The 17,437-nt window shown below is 41.2% G+C and overlaps 1 protein-coding gene across 1 annotated transcript in view; it reads left to right on the top strand.

The window, feature by feature from the left end:
- TESK2 (testis associated actin remodelling kinase 2) overlaps nt 1–17,437 on the top strand; it is a 102,344-nt gene that overhangs the window by 28,609 nt on the left and 56,298 nt on the right. Inside the window, exon 3 of the mRNA XM_074961858.1 lies at nt 5,375–5,423. Within this exon, the coding sequence (XP_074817959.1) occupies nt 5,375–5,423 (49 nt within the window). The remainder of the gene's footprint in view (nt 1–5,374; nt 5,424–17,437) is intronic.

Here is a 17,437-nt window from a genome sequence, read left to right on the forward strand (position 1 = left end):
AATCTAACTAAGTAGTTGTATCTTCTAAATAGCAGCTGCCTATATTACCTTCAGCACAATTATTTTTCAGCAGTATTTGGGTTAGCTCGGAGGCTCACTGTTGCCTGATACAGCACCCACAGGAGCATGTTATCCAGGAATTTGGATTGGCGGAGCTATGTCCATTAAACCTGTTTTCCAGATTTTCAAAAAGAGTTGCATTCTTTGGTAATGATTAAATGATACAATTTATGTTGCTTATAAATATATTAACAACACTGTCTTGGTTTCTTTTTGCTTGCATGGCAGTTTCTAATAGTGTGGGGTTTTAGAAATCTAGCCTGTTTATACGAGCTCATAGCTACTAAGCCTTGTTTCAGTTCTATTTAAGGGGTAGAAACATCTTTATTTCCCAAACAGAAAGCCAGTGTTTCTCATTGTTTGTTTTTAATTTTGTTCTTGTTTCTAGGATTTTGAACAGCTGCCTTAGGGTTTTGAACTGCTGCATATTCCTGCAGTATCTGAGTGCTCACAGTAGTAGGCTGCAGAACATGGCATCTTTTTCCGTTTGTTTCTCTCTGATGGAGACACTGTCAAATCTTATTGGCCTTACCTTACTTTAGCTTTTATACCTTCCAAATGAACAGATGAAATGAGCTATTTTTTTGTCTCAAACTTTTCTTATTTTTAATAAACCTGTCACATCAGTATCTTAGTTTTTCACATTTACTGCTTTCTATTCCTCTTCAGCCTAAATGTGGGTGTGTGAACACCCACTAAATGGCTGTTTCAATTTTACTAATGGTTTTAGTATTTAAAAAACAAAAGACCTTTGTGAAAACCTGCTGTAGGTTACTTTTGATATAGACGATATTTTTTACTATAATAGATCTGGAAAGATATATTAAATAAGACAATTGGAATAAAATAATTTGCTTGTTTGATACTGAGACCTCCTGTGACCCAAGCAGTTTAGCTGAAAAAATTTACAAATTCCATCAGAACTGGCTAACATCATTGAAACTTCTGAATTCTACCTGCTTTTTTGCCAGTTATTTTTCTTCTGTGACCCTCACCATTGCCTTCCACAAAGAACAACCTTGTCTCACAAACATGTCGTTGGATTAACATCAGACTTCATTTACACACACTTAAAAAACCTGTTCTTTTCCAAAAGACCTTCGTCTGTCATGGATGTGTAGGGTTAATTCATTCTTTTTTTTGTGAAATGTTTGAAGATTCTTAGATGGAGGTTCCACATTTTAAAAAAAAAATAGTTGTCTGGATTTTGTGTGTCTGAGTGAGTTAGTGTGTGAGCTTCTGTTGGAAGCTGTTTTACAAATTTAACTATAGAATTCCTACTGCCTAGATGTACTGTATTATCTTCCGCACTATACAAGTGGCTAACATGGATAATCTGAGACCAGCTTCTTTTGTCAGATATATTGCATAAGCCATGAGACTTGTGTTTCTAGTACACACCATTTGATTCTTGTCTTGAAAGAAAAGGGAGTATAGATTCTTCATAGCCTGTTTTAGATATCTGGGTTGATTGAAATGTTAGTGTATGTATTTGCCACAAAGGTCAACTTTTTTAACTGAGCAAAAATGTTGCAATAATAAATGTTATTACCAGCAATATATCATCAATCTTCTTTGTTTCACAAAGGACAAAATAAATTTTCAAGCTCTCAGAACCTGTGCAGGAGTAGCCGCTGGAGTCAAGGATCTAAATGTCCTGGAAGACCAGAATCGCATATCAGTCTTCATTGTTTTGTGAATGAAGCTGTAACTCTGTGTGGTGCAGCTCAATAGCCTTAGTTTAATCAAGTGTATTTCAGAGTTCGCCTGCATAATGTCAGTCACTTCTTGCACAGATGTATTTCTGACCTTTTAACGTTTTTTAAATATGAATGACCTATTTACAGATTTTCTTTTAAGTAGTTGCCCTTAGGAGAGAAGAGGCGGTAGCTTTATAGACTGGATATCCAAAAATCTCTATTTCTGATCTCACCATAGTTTTGCATTATATGAACCAGAGAGTATTCACATTTTCACTTTTTTTCCCATGGTAAAGATAGATATCATATGGGGCAAGAGCGGTGGAACAGCAGATTTTATGGTGCAAGTTCCATTTTTTTCCTCCCAGTTACAGAAAACAGATTTTCACAGCTCAGCTTATGCAAAGTCCCTTATCTATATTGTTTTTCTTGGGTTGCCTGTAATTTACCAGTCAGCTGTTAGACAAAAGAACAGTAAGGATCATTCATTTCTTCAAAAGCAGCTTAGCTTAACTAGTACTACGTGTCCCTTGCATCATTTTGCTTTTAAATACAGAAGTGTTTTAGGATATAAAAGGTCATTATTTCTACAAATCAACCTTCACGAGATTCCTCTGTCACATCCAGAATGGTCACATTTACTGAAATCATGCATTTCTGCTCACACACTTTTTTTTGGGGGGGGGGGGGAATGTCGAGAGTGTGTGGAAGAATTCCTCTATCAGCCATTAACACAACTTAATAGTCAACATGTTTTTGCCCTCTAAGTGATCAAATTGTAAATGATACAACTGCAAATGGTTGTATTATGAAGCACACACCTCGTATGACAATGATATGGAATCAACTGTACACTTCTGGAGTCTATATAGTTGTAAAAAGTCAGGCTTTAATTTAACTTTCTAATGGGAGACCGTATTACATTCTGCTTTACTAGTCTTCATTCACATTTTGCCACACCCAGGGTGACCACTACTACACAAATTGCCCGTTTGTGGTGAACACAAGGAGTTTAACCTGGAGGGATGGGGGAGGTGAGGTGTGGAAATGAGATTCTGATTGCACTCCTGTAACCTAAGGCTGAATGTTTAGCATGCTATTCTCTTCATTGTGCTTAAAAACTGAGAACGATAGGTGCTTTTGTAGTACCAATACTAGGAGCTCCAGTCATGGACAAGGGCCCCAGTGTGGTAGGTGCTATACAAACGCACCACAGAGAGATGGTCCCAGCCCCAAAGAGCTTACCGTCTAAGTAGTTGATTACAGTCTGAGTGTTTTGAAATCAAATGATGAAATAGTCATTCAGGGTAAAATGTTCACTTGCCCTATGTGACGGTGCAAGAGAATGTGGGAGCATAAGATGCTTCTCTTCTCCCCACACCTTTCAATAGCAGCTAGCACAAAGTAGCCAGTCCAGAAGGGGAAGTAATTTGCTATTTGAAGGAAAGTGTGGGCCCCTTACTGAATGAGGGAGGCAACCTAGTGACAGAGGATGTGGAAAAAGCTAATGTACTCAATGCTTTTTTTGCCTCTGTTTTCACTAACAAGGTCAGCTCCCAGACTGCTGCTCTGGGCATCACAAAATGGGGAAGAGATGGCCAGCCCTCTGTGGAGATAGAGGTGGTTAGGGACTATTTAGAAAAGCTGGACGTGCACAAGTCCATGGGGCCGGACGAGTTGCATCCGAGAGTGCTGAAGGAATTGGCGGCTGTGATTGCAGAGCCCTTGGCCATTATCTTTGAAAACTCGTGGCGAACGGGGGAAGTCCCGGATGACTGGAAAAAGGCTAATGTAGTGCCAATCTTTAAAAAAGGGAAGGAGGAGGATCCTGGGAACTACAGGCCAGTCAGCCTCCCCTCAGTCCCCGGAAAAATCATGGAGCAGGTCCTCAAAGAATCAATCCTGAAGCACTTACATGAGAGGAAAGTGATCAGGAACAGTCAGCATGGATTCACCAAGGGAAGGTCATGCCTGACTAATCTAATCGCCTTTTATGATGAGATTACTGGTTCTGTGGATGAAGGGAAAGCAGTGGATGTATTGTTTCTTGACTTTAGCAAAGCTTTTGACACGGTCTCCCACAGTATTCTTGTCAGCAAGTTAAGGAAGTATGGGCTGGATGAATGCACTATAAGGTGGGTAGAAAGCGGGCTAGATTGTCGGGCTCAACGGGTAGTGATCAATGGCTCCATGTCTAGTTGGCAGCCGGTGTCAAGTGGAGTGCCCCAGGGGTCGGTCCTGGGGCCGGTTTTGTTCAATATCTTCATAAATGATCTGGAGGATGGTGTGGATTGCACTCTCAGCAAATTTGCGGATGATACTAAACTGGGAGGAGTGGTAGATACGCTGGAGGGGAGGGATAGGATACAGAAGGACCTAGACAAATTGGAGGATTGGGCCAAAAGAAATCTGATGAGGTTCAATAAGGATAAGTGCAGGGTCCTACACTTAGGATGGAAGAATCCAATGCACCGCTACAGACTAGGGACCGAATGGCTAGGCAGCAGTTCTGCGGAAAAGGACCTAGGGGTTACAGTGGACGAGAAGCTGGATATGAGTCAGCAGTGTGCCCTTGTTGCCAAGAAGGCCAATGGCATTTTGGGATGTATAAGTAGGGGCATAGTGAGCAGATCGAGGGATGTGATCGTTCCCCTCTATTCGACACTGGTGAGGCCTCATCTGGAGTACTGTGTCCAGTTTTGGGCCCCACACTACAAGAAGGATGTGGATAAATTGGAGAGAGTCCAGCGAAGGGCAACAAAAATGATTAGGGGTCTAGAGCACATGACTTATGAGGAGAGGCTGAGGGAGCTGGGATTGTTTAGTCTGCAGAAGAGAAGAATGAGGGGGGATTTGATAGCTGCTTTCAACTACCTGAAAGGGGGTTCCAAAGAGGATGGCTCTAGACTGTTCTCAATGGTAGCAGATGACAGAACGAGGAGTAACGGTCTCAAGTTGCAATGGGAGAGGTTTAGATTGGATATTAGGAAAAACTTTTTCACTAAGAGGGTGGTGAAACACTGGAATGCGTTACCTAGGGAGGTGGTAGAATCTCCTTCCTTAGAGGTTTTTAAGGTCAGGCTTGACAAAGCCCTGGCTGGGATGATTTAACTGGGAATTGGTCCTGCTTCGAGCAGGGGATTGGACTAGATGACCTTCTGGGGTCCCTTCCAACCCTGATATTCTATGATTCTATGATTTGTATTGGCTTGTAGCTGATTACTCAGCTTGGCTGTCCCTCCCTGAGTAAGTATGAAGCAAGATAATTAATTGTGACTTTGACCTCTTTCCTTTCCCTTGGTGACATAGCTATATGTTGTCCTTTCCTCAAGGCTTGGAGAAAATGAGACAATTTACCCCTTAGTGAGTAATTTTTCACTGAGTCTGAGTCTCTTGTCTCCTGAGCTCTATTGAACTGAGCATTCAAAATATTGTACCATAGCCCCTCACCCTTCTGTTAAGCTAGGATTTTAAATGTTCCGACCTGAGATGTACAGTTTTCACCACACTGATCCTTGCTTGTTTCTAATGCTTGAACATTGAACCACCTTCTCTTTTTACTTCTGTTGTTTTTATTTATATATTTTAAAAAACCTTTGTTCTGTGTTTTGTAGGTTTATGGGTGTCTGTGTACATCAAGGACAACTGCATGCACTGACTGAGGTAAGACTGTTTATGTTCAGTACTGAACTGTTTGTTTTGTGTACTCCCCTGGGGCCAGATTCTACATTTTGTTGAATAGCAGTTACTTATGCAAGTAGTTCCACTGGCTTTGATAGGATCACTTACTGTAAATGTTACAGAATCAGGCTTCTTAATTATGTTTCAGTAATAGACTCCTAACACCCAGCTTTCAAACACTGACCCTTAATTGGATGAAAAATCAACATCTAGGTATGTAAAATGGCCATTAACAGAGTATCCAAAAGAGTATCTAGGCCAAGACTATAATAGGGTTCAAAAAATAACTAGATAAGTTCATGGAGGATAGGTCCATCAATGACTATTAGCCAGGATGGGCAGGGATGGTGTCCCTAGCCTCTGTTTGCCAGAAGCTGGGAATGGGGGACAGGGAATGAAATAGATCACTTGATAATTACCTGTTCTGTTCACATAAATTGGAGCACAGAACACTCGCCCTGGGAGAGTTGGGAGTTGATTAACTTGTATGATAAAATATCTTCTACTAAACTAGGTACTGTAATAAAACTAGACATGAAGTCATGTTTGGAGGATAAGTTTCTACATGAGATGTTGCAGTTTTTTCTTTACATGATACTGTGTTTTAAAAAAGAAACTGGTACCACATTTCATGTGGTGGGGGAGACATAGCAATCCTCATAATTCAGTTTTGCTTCTTTCACACGCTGATTTTGTTGTGCTGTGTGTATGATGTATACAAGAAATGCACGTGACTTTTTTTCCCCAGTGACAGAATTTTCAGAGGATATTGTTTCATTATGACATTTTGTTGAGTGTCTTGATAAACTCCCACAAATAACTAGGTTTTTTAATATGAATAATAGAACAAAAGTTTTCTGCTTAGCAATCTTGCATGAACTTCAGTGCTTTTAGAATATTTTTTTACAGGACAAAAAGTATTTAAAACTGCCTAATATGAAAACGTGCAAAAAGCCACAATACTGTCAATGTAACTTTATTTGTAACTTTGTTTTGCTTAAAAATGTATGTTGCTTTTTAAAAAAGTTATGAGTGAGATCACCTTTAATTATTATTTACCAAAAGGAATCTGCCCACCATAACCATTTGTGAAATATTTTTTATAGAATGCAGCCAGTTATTAGAGAGAAAAAAAACATTTCAAGAGGTTAATACGCATGATTCCATTAATGATTAAAATGGGGAGGAATATCTAATAATACTTTGTCCTGTCATGAGTGCAGGGGACTGGACTAGATGACCTCTCAAGATCCCTTTCTGTCCTATGATTCTATGATTGCCCTTTATCCAAAGAGACTTGGCATGCATGCCTTGGAGTCTCTGTAGAAAGGGAAGATCGGGTAATCGTGTGTAAAACAATAGTAACAAATAGAGAACATAACAGGGCCAGTCAAAGGCATGCCCACAGTTTGCTACCTGCCCAGTTTGCATGTGCAGTCCCAGACTTGAATGGATATACACATTGGCTTTGAAAGTCAGAATTCATTGGGGGTGAATGGGGTAAAGGAGGGACAGGATGAGTTCACACCTTTGTTGCTGTTTGGCTGAAGCACATTAGCAGACTTTAACAGCTGTATTTTCACAATGGAAAAGAGATGTTTTTAAAATGAAAACTTAGACTTTTCAGAAAATTGCAGGATGCAGCAGATTTATGAGAAGACCTTCAAAATGTGAGATGGACAGTTTTCTCAATCTTTGTGATATTCTCCAGTACCCAGCAAAGTTGTTTTAAGAATTTTTTCTCTGTGCGCTTAAGTAAAACGCCTTCGTGCCCATTACCTAATCATTAGTGCTCATCTCTTTTGGGGTCTTTGATCAGGCTAAGCAGGGAGAATGCCCCCTCCCTGCCCCTAAACATGTCCAAAAAGTAATCGGACTTCATTATGCTCTACTAAAATCTTAGCAGATACTACTGAGCATGCTCAGAAATGACATTTTCCTCCCAGATGCTTATCGTTTTAAACACCTCTTCAAAAAGCAAACAAGCGAACAAAAACTCAAGAGAAACTTCCTATGGAGTAGTAGCTAAGTTTGCAGATGCTTGTTTTCTTCAGCAATTTCTGAATTCTTGGCAAGCGAAATAGACAACCTTTGTTTCCTCTGTTTTTGGTCACCAGTAATTCAAAATAATAGAAGAGAGAATCCTCAGTCTTTCACAAAACTTTACCTTTGGATTGAGGCAAAAAATGATATTTCAGACCCAAGCAGAATGTTTTAGAGTTATGACCAGACAGAATAGGGGAGCTATGATGAAATGTTTTATCTAACTTTAATTATAGTGTTTGCTACAGCCCAAGTGAGAACTAAGGCAAATTTAACTTACAGCCGAAATAATAAAATTGCTACATATGGGCATTTGGTCATGGAAGCAGTGAGCATGTGCAGGCATTCATTTAATACAGTAGCTCTTTTGTGGTTTATTAGTTCATACTTGTACAGTGCTCTGAAAATGTAAAGTGCTATATAAGTTCTGAGTAATATAAGTATATAAATTCTGAGTCCAAGTTTTGCCAGTTATACTGTCATTCCCTCTTCTGGAATATTGTGGAATATTGTGGAATATCCCTCTTCTGGAATATTCTTGAGGCATGCAAATACCATCAAGAGGGAGGAAAGTAGCCATAAAATCCATTCGACTAGCTCTGAGAATTTTAGAGGTCGTCATCTGGCTGTTCAGGATTTGTGTTACCGGTATCTAGCACTTTACTCCTGGCAGGTGACAAAACTTTTTCCACATGTCTGAGCATACAAGAATCTGAGCATGCTGAGATCTGCAGAACATAAGTTGTCTGCTTCTGGAAAGTGTTGATATTCTGGTGCTTGGTTTTGTTTTGTTTCTTTTCCTTTTGGCAGCATTTGTACTCGTTTTTAATTGTCCCCCTCAGAAATGGGTTTTGTTTGAAAACTGTCTGGCCAAGAAACAGCTTAATGCATGGGGTTTCCAAAATATAAAAGTGGAATTAATTGGACTGGACTGGGACTCTGGATATGTTATAATTCCACAGCATAATCAATATTGAATGTGTTCAGTGTGCTATTCAGACTGGAAGCTGCGGCATCTCTCTCTTTTGAGCAGTAGTACAGTATGTACCCTTGCAAACACACCATTAAAAACATTTGGAAAGTGGAACTGATGCTTTAATACAACAGGGCTGTAGTGTGCAAAGGGGGACATCTGAATTTGCTTCATTCAGTAGATAGCAGCCACTCATTAAGTGTTCACCGTCCTTGTACAACTTTTTCCTCCAAGTCCCTCTGAGGAGGCTCTGAGTAAGGGACCAGTAAGATTTTTATAAAATGCTTTTCATGCTGAAGATATATGAAACCATTTTACACACAGTCTGAGTTTTATATATTCGTGGTGCAGAACTGTTGAAGGGAAACCAAAGCCCCAGCAGCCTTGTGTACGTCAGCTGAAAAAATATTGCTATAAACTTGGTTGGGACGTCCTGAGCTTGCAGTGTCCGCACAGTGCCATGCAAACAACACGCAAATGCCATCCCCAGATATTTTATAAGTGTTGATCGTGCTGGATGGTAGCAACACTGGGCTTGTTACCACCAGCCCAGTGTACCGAAATTTCTCTCCATTGTGGTGTTGCTACACTCATTCAGCCAGTCCTTGTAATTCCATCCTCCAATGTCTGGGGAAATTCCCTGGAAGCCCGTACTGTTAGCATCCGTACTAGGCCCTATGCGTTAGGTGTTTCAGGAGTCCCAGATCCACTGAGGCAACCGTGGCTGTAAGATGCTGTGTGTGTATCTGCTTACAGTCCTGAGGGAAAAACTGTGGGAGATGCTGAACAGGAAAAGTAGGGAAATAACCCTTCTAGTGCAGTTGATGTCCCTTCAGTGGTTCCCTGGCTGAGTGTAGATTCTACCTCTGCTCAGCAGTTCGTCACACCAATCACTTTGTGTAGTATGCTTTACAGATGTTGCACACTCAGGTTCCTGGAAGAGTGTTGAAGTGTGAAATGCTTCCTGAGTCCTCCACATGCTGCCGCACTGCTCTCTGCTGCAGTATGTGCTGGCAGCCTGTAGTATGGGAAGATGGGGTGTTAATGCGTGTAGGTGTGCCAAAAAGCATTACATGGAAAATATATTAAGTGCTGCTATGGACATTTCTTTTGTTTTAAAAAAAAAACAAAAACAAAAACCTAAAGGGATTGACTGAACCTGTGCAGAGTTTCAACTTAAGGAGGTGTTTTTTACAACTGGGTACTAAACTTCAGGAAAAACAGTTTACAATGCAAATACTTCCAGACATGTTAATTTTCAACTCAGACAAGGGGATTCCTATTGGATTGTTCTGACACATTATATTTGAATAGCTTATTGAACAAGACACTGCTACTTTTACTCCCATCAATCATCTTCTGTCATTGTCTTGAGAAGGATGCTGTTATGTAGCAGTTCAGAATCTCCCCCCTCCCCCCCCCCTTTGCTCTGTGGCTCCTTATTTTATATTTTGTGCTCATAATTCCAGCTAGTGCTAATGGAAGTTTCTATTGCTTTGGTAGGGAATTCTTTGTCTCCAGTGTGTCTGTTTGCATTGACTGGGAATTACTTTCCCTACCCCATGCTCACTGTAGGGAAATTTTAAATGCAATCAGTGGGATTTGAGGTCTCGGGGGGGTAGTTTTATTTATAGTACTTATAATTTACTGCTGGAGCCAGGCCCTGATTGTGAGGAGAGAATGTAAAAAGCTCCTAGTTCCCAGAATTGTTGTTAACTTAAAAACTAAACATCTAATAGCCAAGGCTTCCATGCTGTTTTCTGCTTCCACGAGCAAAGATGAACCTGCAATTGATTATCCTCCTCAGGCGTACTTCCACTTCCCCTTGAAAAAATGTTGAATGGGGTTTTGGCTCTGGTTTGGGGAGACAGCTAGGCACCAATTCCTTCTCCTTCACTCCAAATCCACAGGATACAGCGGAGTCATGACAGGTAATGCAATTCTTAGCAATCATTATGCATCTCGGGTGGCTTTGAAGGCCTGAGACTCTCAAAATTTTTTCGTTTCCTAATACACAAGGATTCCAAGAAAGATCTACAAGTATGAAAACCCCTGTGGGTCTGCACTAGTTCTGGGGCCATTCTATGTGAGGTGTTCTAGAGCACATCAACATCCTTAATTTGCCCAGTGACCAGGGAGATTGGCATACATATTTGGATGTCCAGATTGACTGGATCTGTGACACTGTCTCAGGCTTTCTCTGCTGGCCACCCACATCACTACTGTGAAAGGACCTATCCACTGTGTTCTTGAGTGTTTTAAGCCCCTGGGGCCTGATCAGTGCCTGGTCACTGCCCCAATCTTGAGCTCACTAGGCACACTCTCAGGGCACAGATCCTTTGTCTGGCACCCCCTCCTGAGAACTGGAACTTGCTGACTGGCCCCCAGGCGCAGTGGTGACCTTTCAGACTCCCTCATCACTTAAACATACCCTCTCCTAGAACTCCACCCCAAGGTGAGTGCTTTCTGGTTTGCTGTTTAACTCTCTTCAGGAGGCACGTGGCAATTGTGAAGCATATAACTCACACAGAGACACTTTGCACAGATTCTAATACCATTGCTGTATTATACTTAGTCATATAAAGCAAAAGACAGTAGTGATAATTTAGAAAACAATATGCATCCTAACTGTAATATCCCTCTCAAGCACACCCTTCCCTTGGGAGTCCTTGGGGACCATCTGGGCTCAGGCAGGCAAGAAGAGTTTCCCCTGCCTGCCTCAAGGCTGCATCAGCGCCTATCAGCTTGAACTGATGAAAGTGGCCAAAGATCCCTTATAGATCTGTTCCTCCCTTCAAGTCTTCTCTATCAGGTGACTCTCTTTCCAGCTTCCCCAGGTGACCAGAGACCCCTGCCAGGCGATTTTGTTGCCAAGGCAACCTCTTCTCAGACAAACCCAGCTCCTACCCAGGAGAACTATCTTATTCTCTAGAGCAGTTTCATTTCTGTGGTGGAGTATTTCAAATCAATTACTCTCTCTTCTGTTCTGCTTTTACTATTTCAGCCCAATGTGGAGGCAAACAGTAGAGAAGGTAAAAAGTTGCACATACAAAATGGAGTTTGCTGCTTGGCAGAGATACATACAGAGTTCATAATCTCACACAGAATTCATAGATCATACAAACAGATTCCCCTGTTGGTTACAGTCAGTTCGTAGAAAAGAAGTAGAATCCACAAGGGCCATCACTCTTGCTCAGTTCTGGAGGCAACTTAGCATCACTGGATCTCCAGCACCCTTCCCTCCATGTTCTGATAGCCAACTATTCACCAAACAGTCGAGGTTTGTGTTGTGGAGTATTTCCTCTGCAGTACCGAAGGAGCCTCTCCTTCAGGTTAGTATTAGTTCTTCAAAAGGGTGGCAGTGGTGTTTCTCCAACAGAAGAGAGTAGCAGTAGTTCCCTACTTCAGTGAGGTTAGCCCACAGTATTGCAATAATAATAAAAAAAGAAAGGTGGTGATGCAAAGGGTGGAGACAAAAAAAGGGAGATTAAAATGGAAGTAGAGACACCCACATTTACCCTATTAGAAATATGGTACTTGTCCATAATGCACTAAAAGCTCCATTTCCAGCAAAACCAAAATGACAGAAGGGGAGGGCCCTTCACTTGACCCTTCAGTAAGATTAAACATCTAAACGTTACCCTTTTAAAACTTTGTCTTTTTTTTCCCCCTTCCCTGGTGAAGTAATATGCTACTCTGACACATTTTTGAACAGAACCCTGACTCATAAAATAATCACATCAAAAAGCTACCATGTTACTGCAGTAAACACACATTCCTCCTTTGGCGTGAATTTTCTCTTTGGCTTGTGCAAATCATCTTTTTCCAGTGATCCAAGTGCTTAGTAGTGAAATCTCTTGAGATATTTTAGCACATATTTCATGCAGCTAGTTTTAGTAACTGCCAAAGCCTTTTGAGAAACAGGAATCTAGTGTTTGGCAGTCACTCTCCACAAGTAAAGGATGAGTTTTTGTAACTTTTATACATGGCATTGATTCTTTTCCTCCTGGCTGTGCTTGCCTACAGTCAGTCTGTACTGATATAAAGCTTGCAAACTAGAATTAAGACTCAGTTTGTGTATCTTACTGTCTTGTACTTTTAATTAGCCAAATGACTTGGAATCTTTAGTTTGAATATACTGGGTTGAGGGAGTTGATACCTTGTTTTCTATCTAGGTATTTTTACCATGTATTCCTCAGTACAGTGTCTGAGCACTGGTTCACAGGGAAATGTTCTTCCATTTTCTTGTACATTTTCCCCACCAGTTTTGGTGCCCTGCTTTATTTGTTCTTATGAGCTGAGTTTTTAAATGAACATTTTTATTGTGTGTGCATATATATAGTTTTATAAACTGTGGTGGTTTTAGAGATTTGACCAGTGTGGCAGGATGTCTACCTTGGGGTGTCATGGATTTTTGCAGTTGTTGTGGATTTAACTAATCCAAGCTCTCCCCTCCAGGAGGAAAGGGAAGATTGGCTATGGAAACTTTCTCTTGGAACTCTTTGCTGACTAAACTATGAGAATTTACCTGTTAAACTAAATCGAGACTGTTTAGGATTAAGGGAGTGAATTTTGGATTACAGTGTTCTAAAAGACAAATTCCCTTAAAAAGGCTAGGAATAGCATACAATGCTGCTGCCAGAGGGCAGTTTGTCTCCTTCTTTTTTTTAAATGCCACCCAGTTCTATGGTGCCTCAGAGGAACTGCTGTACAAGTTCTGTGAAGAGTTCTTAAGTATGTGTAAAATTCTGTTGATTAAATTTGGGATTAAAATGATCCCTATGATCTACAAGCCAATGAACAGTGTGAGTTTTGGATTAATAGTGTCAATCTTTATTTGCATACCCTATTTTTTCTTTGATTCAGTTCTTTCTAGGTTTCCTGTTACAGTTGCAGTTACTGTTTGTGTTTTTATTTCTGTTTTTCACATAAAGGAAAACAGATAATCCCTGCATCTGGTACAGTAGCAATGGCACTGGTGGTTGGGTGTGTGTGGCATAGATCAGTATCTATAAGAAAACTAGGTCTCTCCAGATATGAAACTGAAAAGCCTGTGAACTTTGACACCAGGGTGATAGGTGTGATCTGAGAGAGGCAGGTATTTGCTAAAATATTCTCTAGTGCAGTATAGCCATCTTGTATTGGGCCTCAGGTGGATTCCGGCCATAGGGCAAGTGTATCTAGTTCCAGGAGGATCATGCCTGTGCATTGGAGATCTTCTGGTGGCACAAAGTGGGAGTAGCTGCTCCTATTCTGCCACTTCTTCCTTCTGCTTCCAGCATAGGGCTGGAGGAAAGAGGGTTGTGGCAAGATTACTCTTATGTTGTGTCAATCCTCCACTGCTGTTTGGTTCCTCTGGGGTCATTAGGAGCTTGTGTAAGAGAGAGCAGCTCTCAGGCTGCTCTACCTCAGTACAGAGGGTTCACACTTGCACATAATGGCTCCAAGATCAGATGGGCGGTTTAGCTAGACCCCAGGGTTTGGCCCTATGGCGAGATTAATGATAACTTTGCATGAAGCAGAATAGTTAATGTATCTCATGACAGCATTAGGATGGAATCCGGAGACTGCAGTTGAGAGACTCTTCTGCAAGCCGCACTGGGCCTTCCTCTACATCCACGTATGGGCCTGTCGCAATCTGGTCTTAAGTGAAGAAACGAGCAAATGAGGAGATGACAACACAAAAAAGGTGTGGGAGAGAAGGGCAAGAAATATGCTCGCTTACAAATTCTGAGGGTAATACACATTTCTAATGTTCAAAAGAGTAGCTGAGTCATTTAATCTCTCTCTGACTGTCTTCCCTGCTGTAAAATAGGATTAATGCCTCTTCCAGTGGTACTGGAAGAGTTATTTCATTGTTTTGCAAAGGGCTTTGCACTTCTGATAGCACTTTCCATCAGAGAATTTCAGTATTATGATTATTGCAGTAATTTTTTTTAAAGGAGCAATTTTTTTATGTTACAATAAATGGACGTAAATGTTAGGACATCTTTAGTTCTTTAGTCTAGTCTAGTCTTGTTTTATTTACAAACCTGAAGTTATTTAATTTTACTGCAGGAGTAGTAGTAAAGGGAAAATGAACCTACAAGTCATAATGCGTCTTTCACTAAGTACTTGCTAAGTCTGTCCTGTGTGAACGGTTGTACAATGTTGCTATAAAAATATACAGAATGTATTTACATCTGCCATCTGTGTTCTCCACTTCCTGACTAAGAGCCAGTATCGGTGCACAATATTTAAGATTAATCTGATTAAGTTTTGGCTAACGAAGAAAAGAGTCTTTAATAATAGCTTTTTTTGACACTTTTAAAAAGGTAGATGTGACTCTTGAGATTTTTCTTGAGCCAATCAATCTGAAAAAAGAAAAGGAGTACTTGTGGCACCTTAGAGACTAACAAATTTATTTGAGCATAAGCTTTTGTGAGCTACAGTTCACTTCGCTCACGACAGCTTATGCTCAAATAAATTTGTTAGTCTCTAAGGTGCCACAAGTACTCCTTTTCTTTTTGCAGATACAGACTAACACGGCTGCTACTGTGAAACCAATCAATCTGAAGTTTCTTTTAATTTCATTTTTGCATAAAAAATGCTGTTAACTTGGTTTTCAAACCAAAGCTTATCTGAAAATTCCTTTTTGAGTATGTGGCAGTGTGGGTCCCACTGTAAGTGTTCCTGCGTGTGAGAGGAGTGACTTTTCAATTGCAGTGCATCACTTTCTGACCTGGGGTAGAGTGATGCACTTTCTATATCCTGGAGTCCTCCCTCATACGCTTGCAGGAATGGATATATACTGCACTTTAGAAAGAGGAAAAGATTGCACTCCCCAGTGGCATCCCTGGTCAGGCCCCTGCCACTGACAGGGTAGAATACCAAGAACAGCCAGACCTAATGCCAGAGCAGCAACATCATCCTGTTTCACCACCTAAATACTTTTCATCCTCGTTGCCTGATGAAGACGTCCCCTTGGCATTGGTACCGGTGCCAGATGACTCCACGCTACTTATGAGAGAGAGAGAGAGATCTATATCTGTATCTCTGTCATGCAAGAAACTCTCATAGGTTGTTACACATATTGACAACATTTGGCCTGGGCAGGATCGGACTCCCAGTAAATGACGGACTGCTGGGGCCCTGTGTCAAAAGCCAACCACAATACCACCAACCTTAAAGAAAGTAGAGAAGAGGTACTGAGTTCCTCAGAAAGGGTTCTAGTACTCCTGCTCCCACCCTGACACACACTCCCTGGTTGTCGGCGTCCTTGACCCACTTGAGACAAAGAAAACTGTTGCCATCACACGAGAGCCTGATTTTCATACCAAGAGAAAAACCCTCAGTACAGCAGGACTCCCCAGCTGTCTTTCTCCTTACTAACACACCCTGTTCTTGCAGCAAGTCAACACCGAGGGGACTGTCGGGAGCCACGTTAGACCCAGTTGACACAGCATGACTTTTGGAAGCCTCTCTGCCCTGTCCACCAGGCGTAGTCTGCCACGGGTCCTACAGAGATCGTCGCCAATGGCAACCGATCCAGTTTGCCTCTTGACCCCCGTACCCACCCTCCTTCCCTCTCTTACAAAAAGAAGTGGCTTTGGTGCTTCGTCTAGGTACCATAGGGGAAGTACCACCAGAATTCTGGGGAAGAGCCTTCTATTCTAATATTTACTTATAGAATCATAGAAATGTAGAGCTAGAAGGGATCTCGAGAGGTCATATTGATCAATTACCCCCCCCCTCCACCCCCCCCCCACACACAGAGTCAGGCAGGGCCAAGTATGCCTAGACCATCCCTGACAGGTATTTGTCTAACGTATTCTTAAAAACCCCCAGAGACTGGAATTCCACAACCTCCCTTGATGTAACCTAATCCAGTACTTAACTATCCTTATAGTTAGTTTTTCCTAATATCAAACCTAAATCTCCCTTTCAACCAATGAATCCCATTACCTCTTGTCCTACTTTCAGTGGACAGAATCTGGAGAACAATTGACAACCTTCTTCTTTATCAGAGCACTTAGCATAGTTGAAGTCTGTTAGCAGGTCCCCCCTCAGTCATCTTTACTCAAGACTAACTATGCCCAGTTTTTTTAACCTTTCCTCATAGGTCAGGTTTTTGTTGCTCTCCTCTGGACTCTCTAATTTGTACACATCTTTCTGAAATTTGTGGCTTTTGGAACTGGACACAGTACTCCAGCTGAGGCCCTACCAGTACCAAGGAGAGGAGGACAAATAACTCCTGTTTCACATATGACACTCCTGTTAATACATCCCAGAATATTAGCCTTTTTCACAGCTGCATCACCCTGTTTACTCATATTCAGTTTGTGATTCACTATAACCCCCCAGATCCTTTTCAGCAGTATTATGGCCTAGACACGTACTCACCATTTTGTAGTTGTTTGATTTTTTCCTTCCTAAGTGAAGTATTCTGCATTTGTCTTTATTGAATTTCATCTTGTTGAAATCAGACCAATTCTCCTGTTTGTCTAGGTCCTTTTGAATTCTAATCCTGTCCTCCGAAAGCTTGCAACCCCTCCCTGCTTGGTACCATCTGCATATTTTATAAGCATGCTCTCCACTACATTATTCAAGTCATTAATGAAAATGTTGAATATACCAACCCAGGACAGACCCCTGTGAGCCCCACTAGATACTCACTCCCAATTTGACAGCACACCACTGATAACTACTCCTTGAGTACAATCTTTGAACCAGTTGTGCACCACCTTATAGTAATTTTCATCTAAACCACATTTCCCTAATTTGCTTATGAGACTGTCATGGGAGACTGTGTCAAATCCTTTCTTAAATCAAGATCTATCACATTTAATGCTTCCCTCCTATCCACTGAGCTAGTAATCCTGTCAAAGAAGGAGATTAGGATGGTTTGGCATGATTTGTTCTTGACAAATCCATGCTGGCTTTTCCTTATGACCCTAATATCCGCCAGGCGCTTATAAATGCATTGTTTAATAATTTGTTC

The sequence above is a fragment of the Natator depressus genome, chromosome 8 (assembly GCF_965152275.1).
Source record: "Natator depressus isolate rNatDep1 chromosome 8, rNatDep2.hap1, whole genome shotgun sequence".
Classification (NCBI taxonomy): domain Eukaryota; kingdom Metazoa; phylum Chordata; order Testudines; family Cheloniidae; genus Natator; species Natator depressus.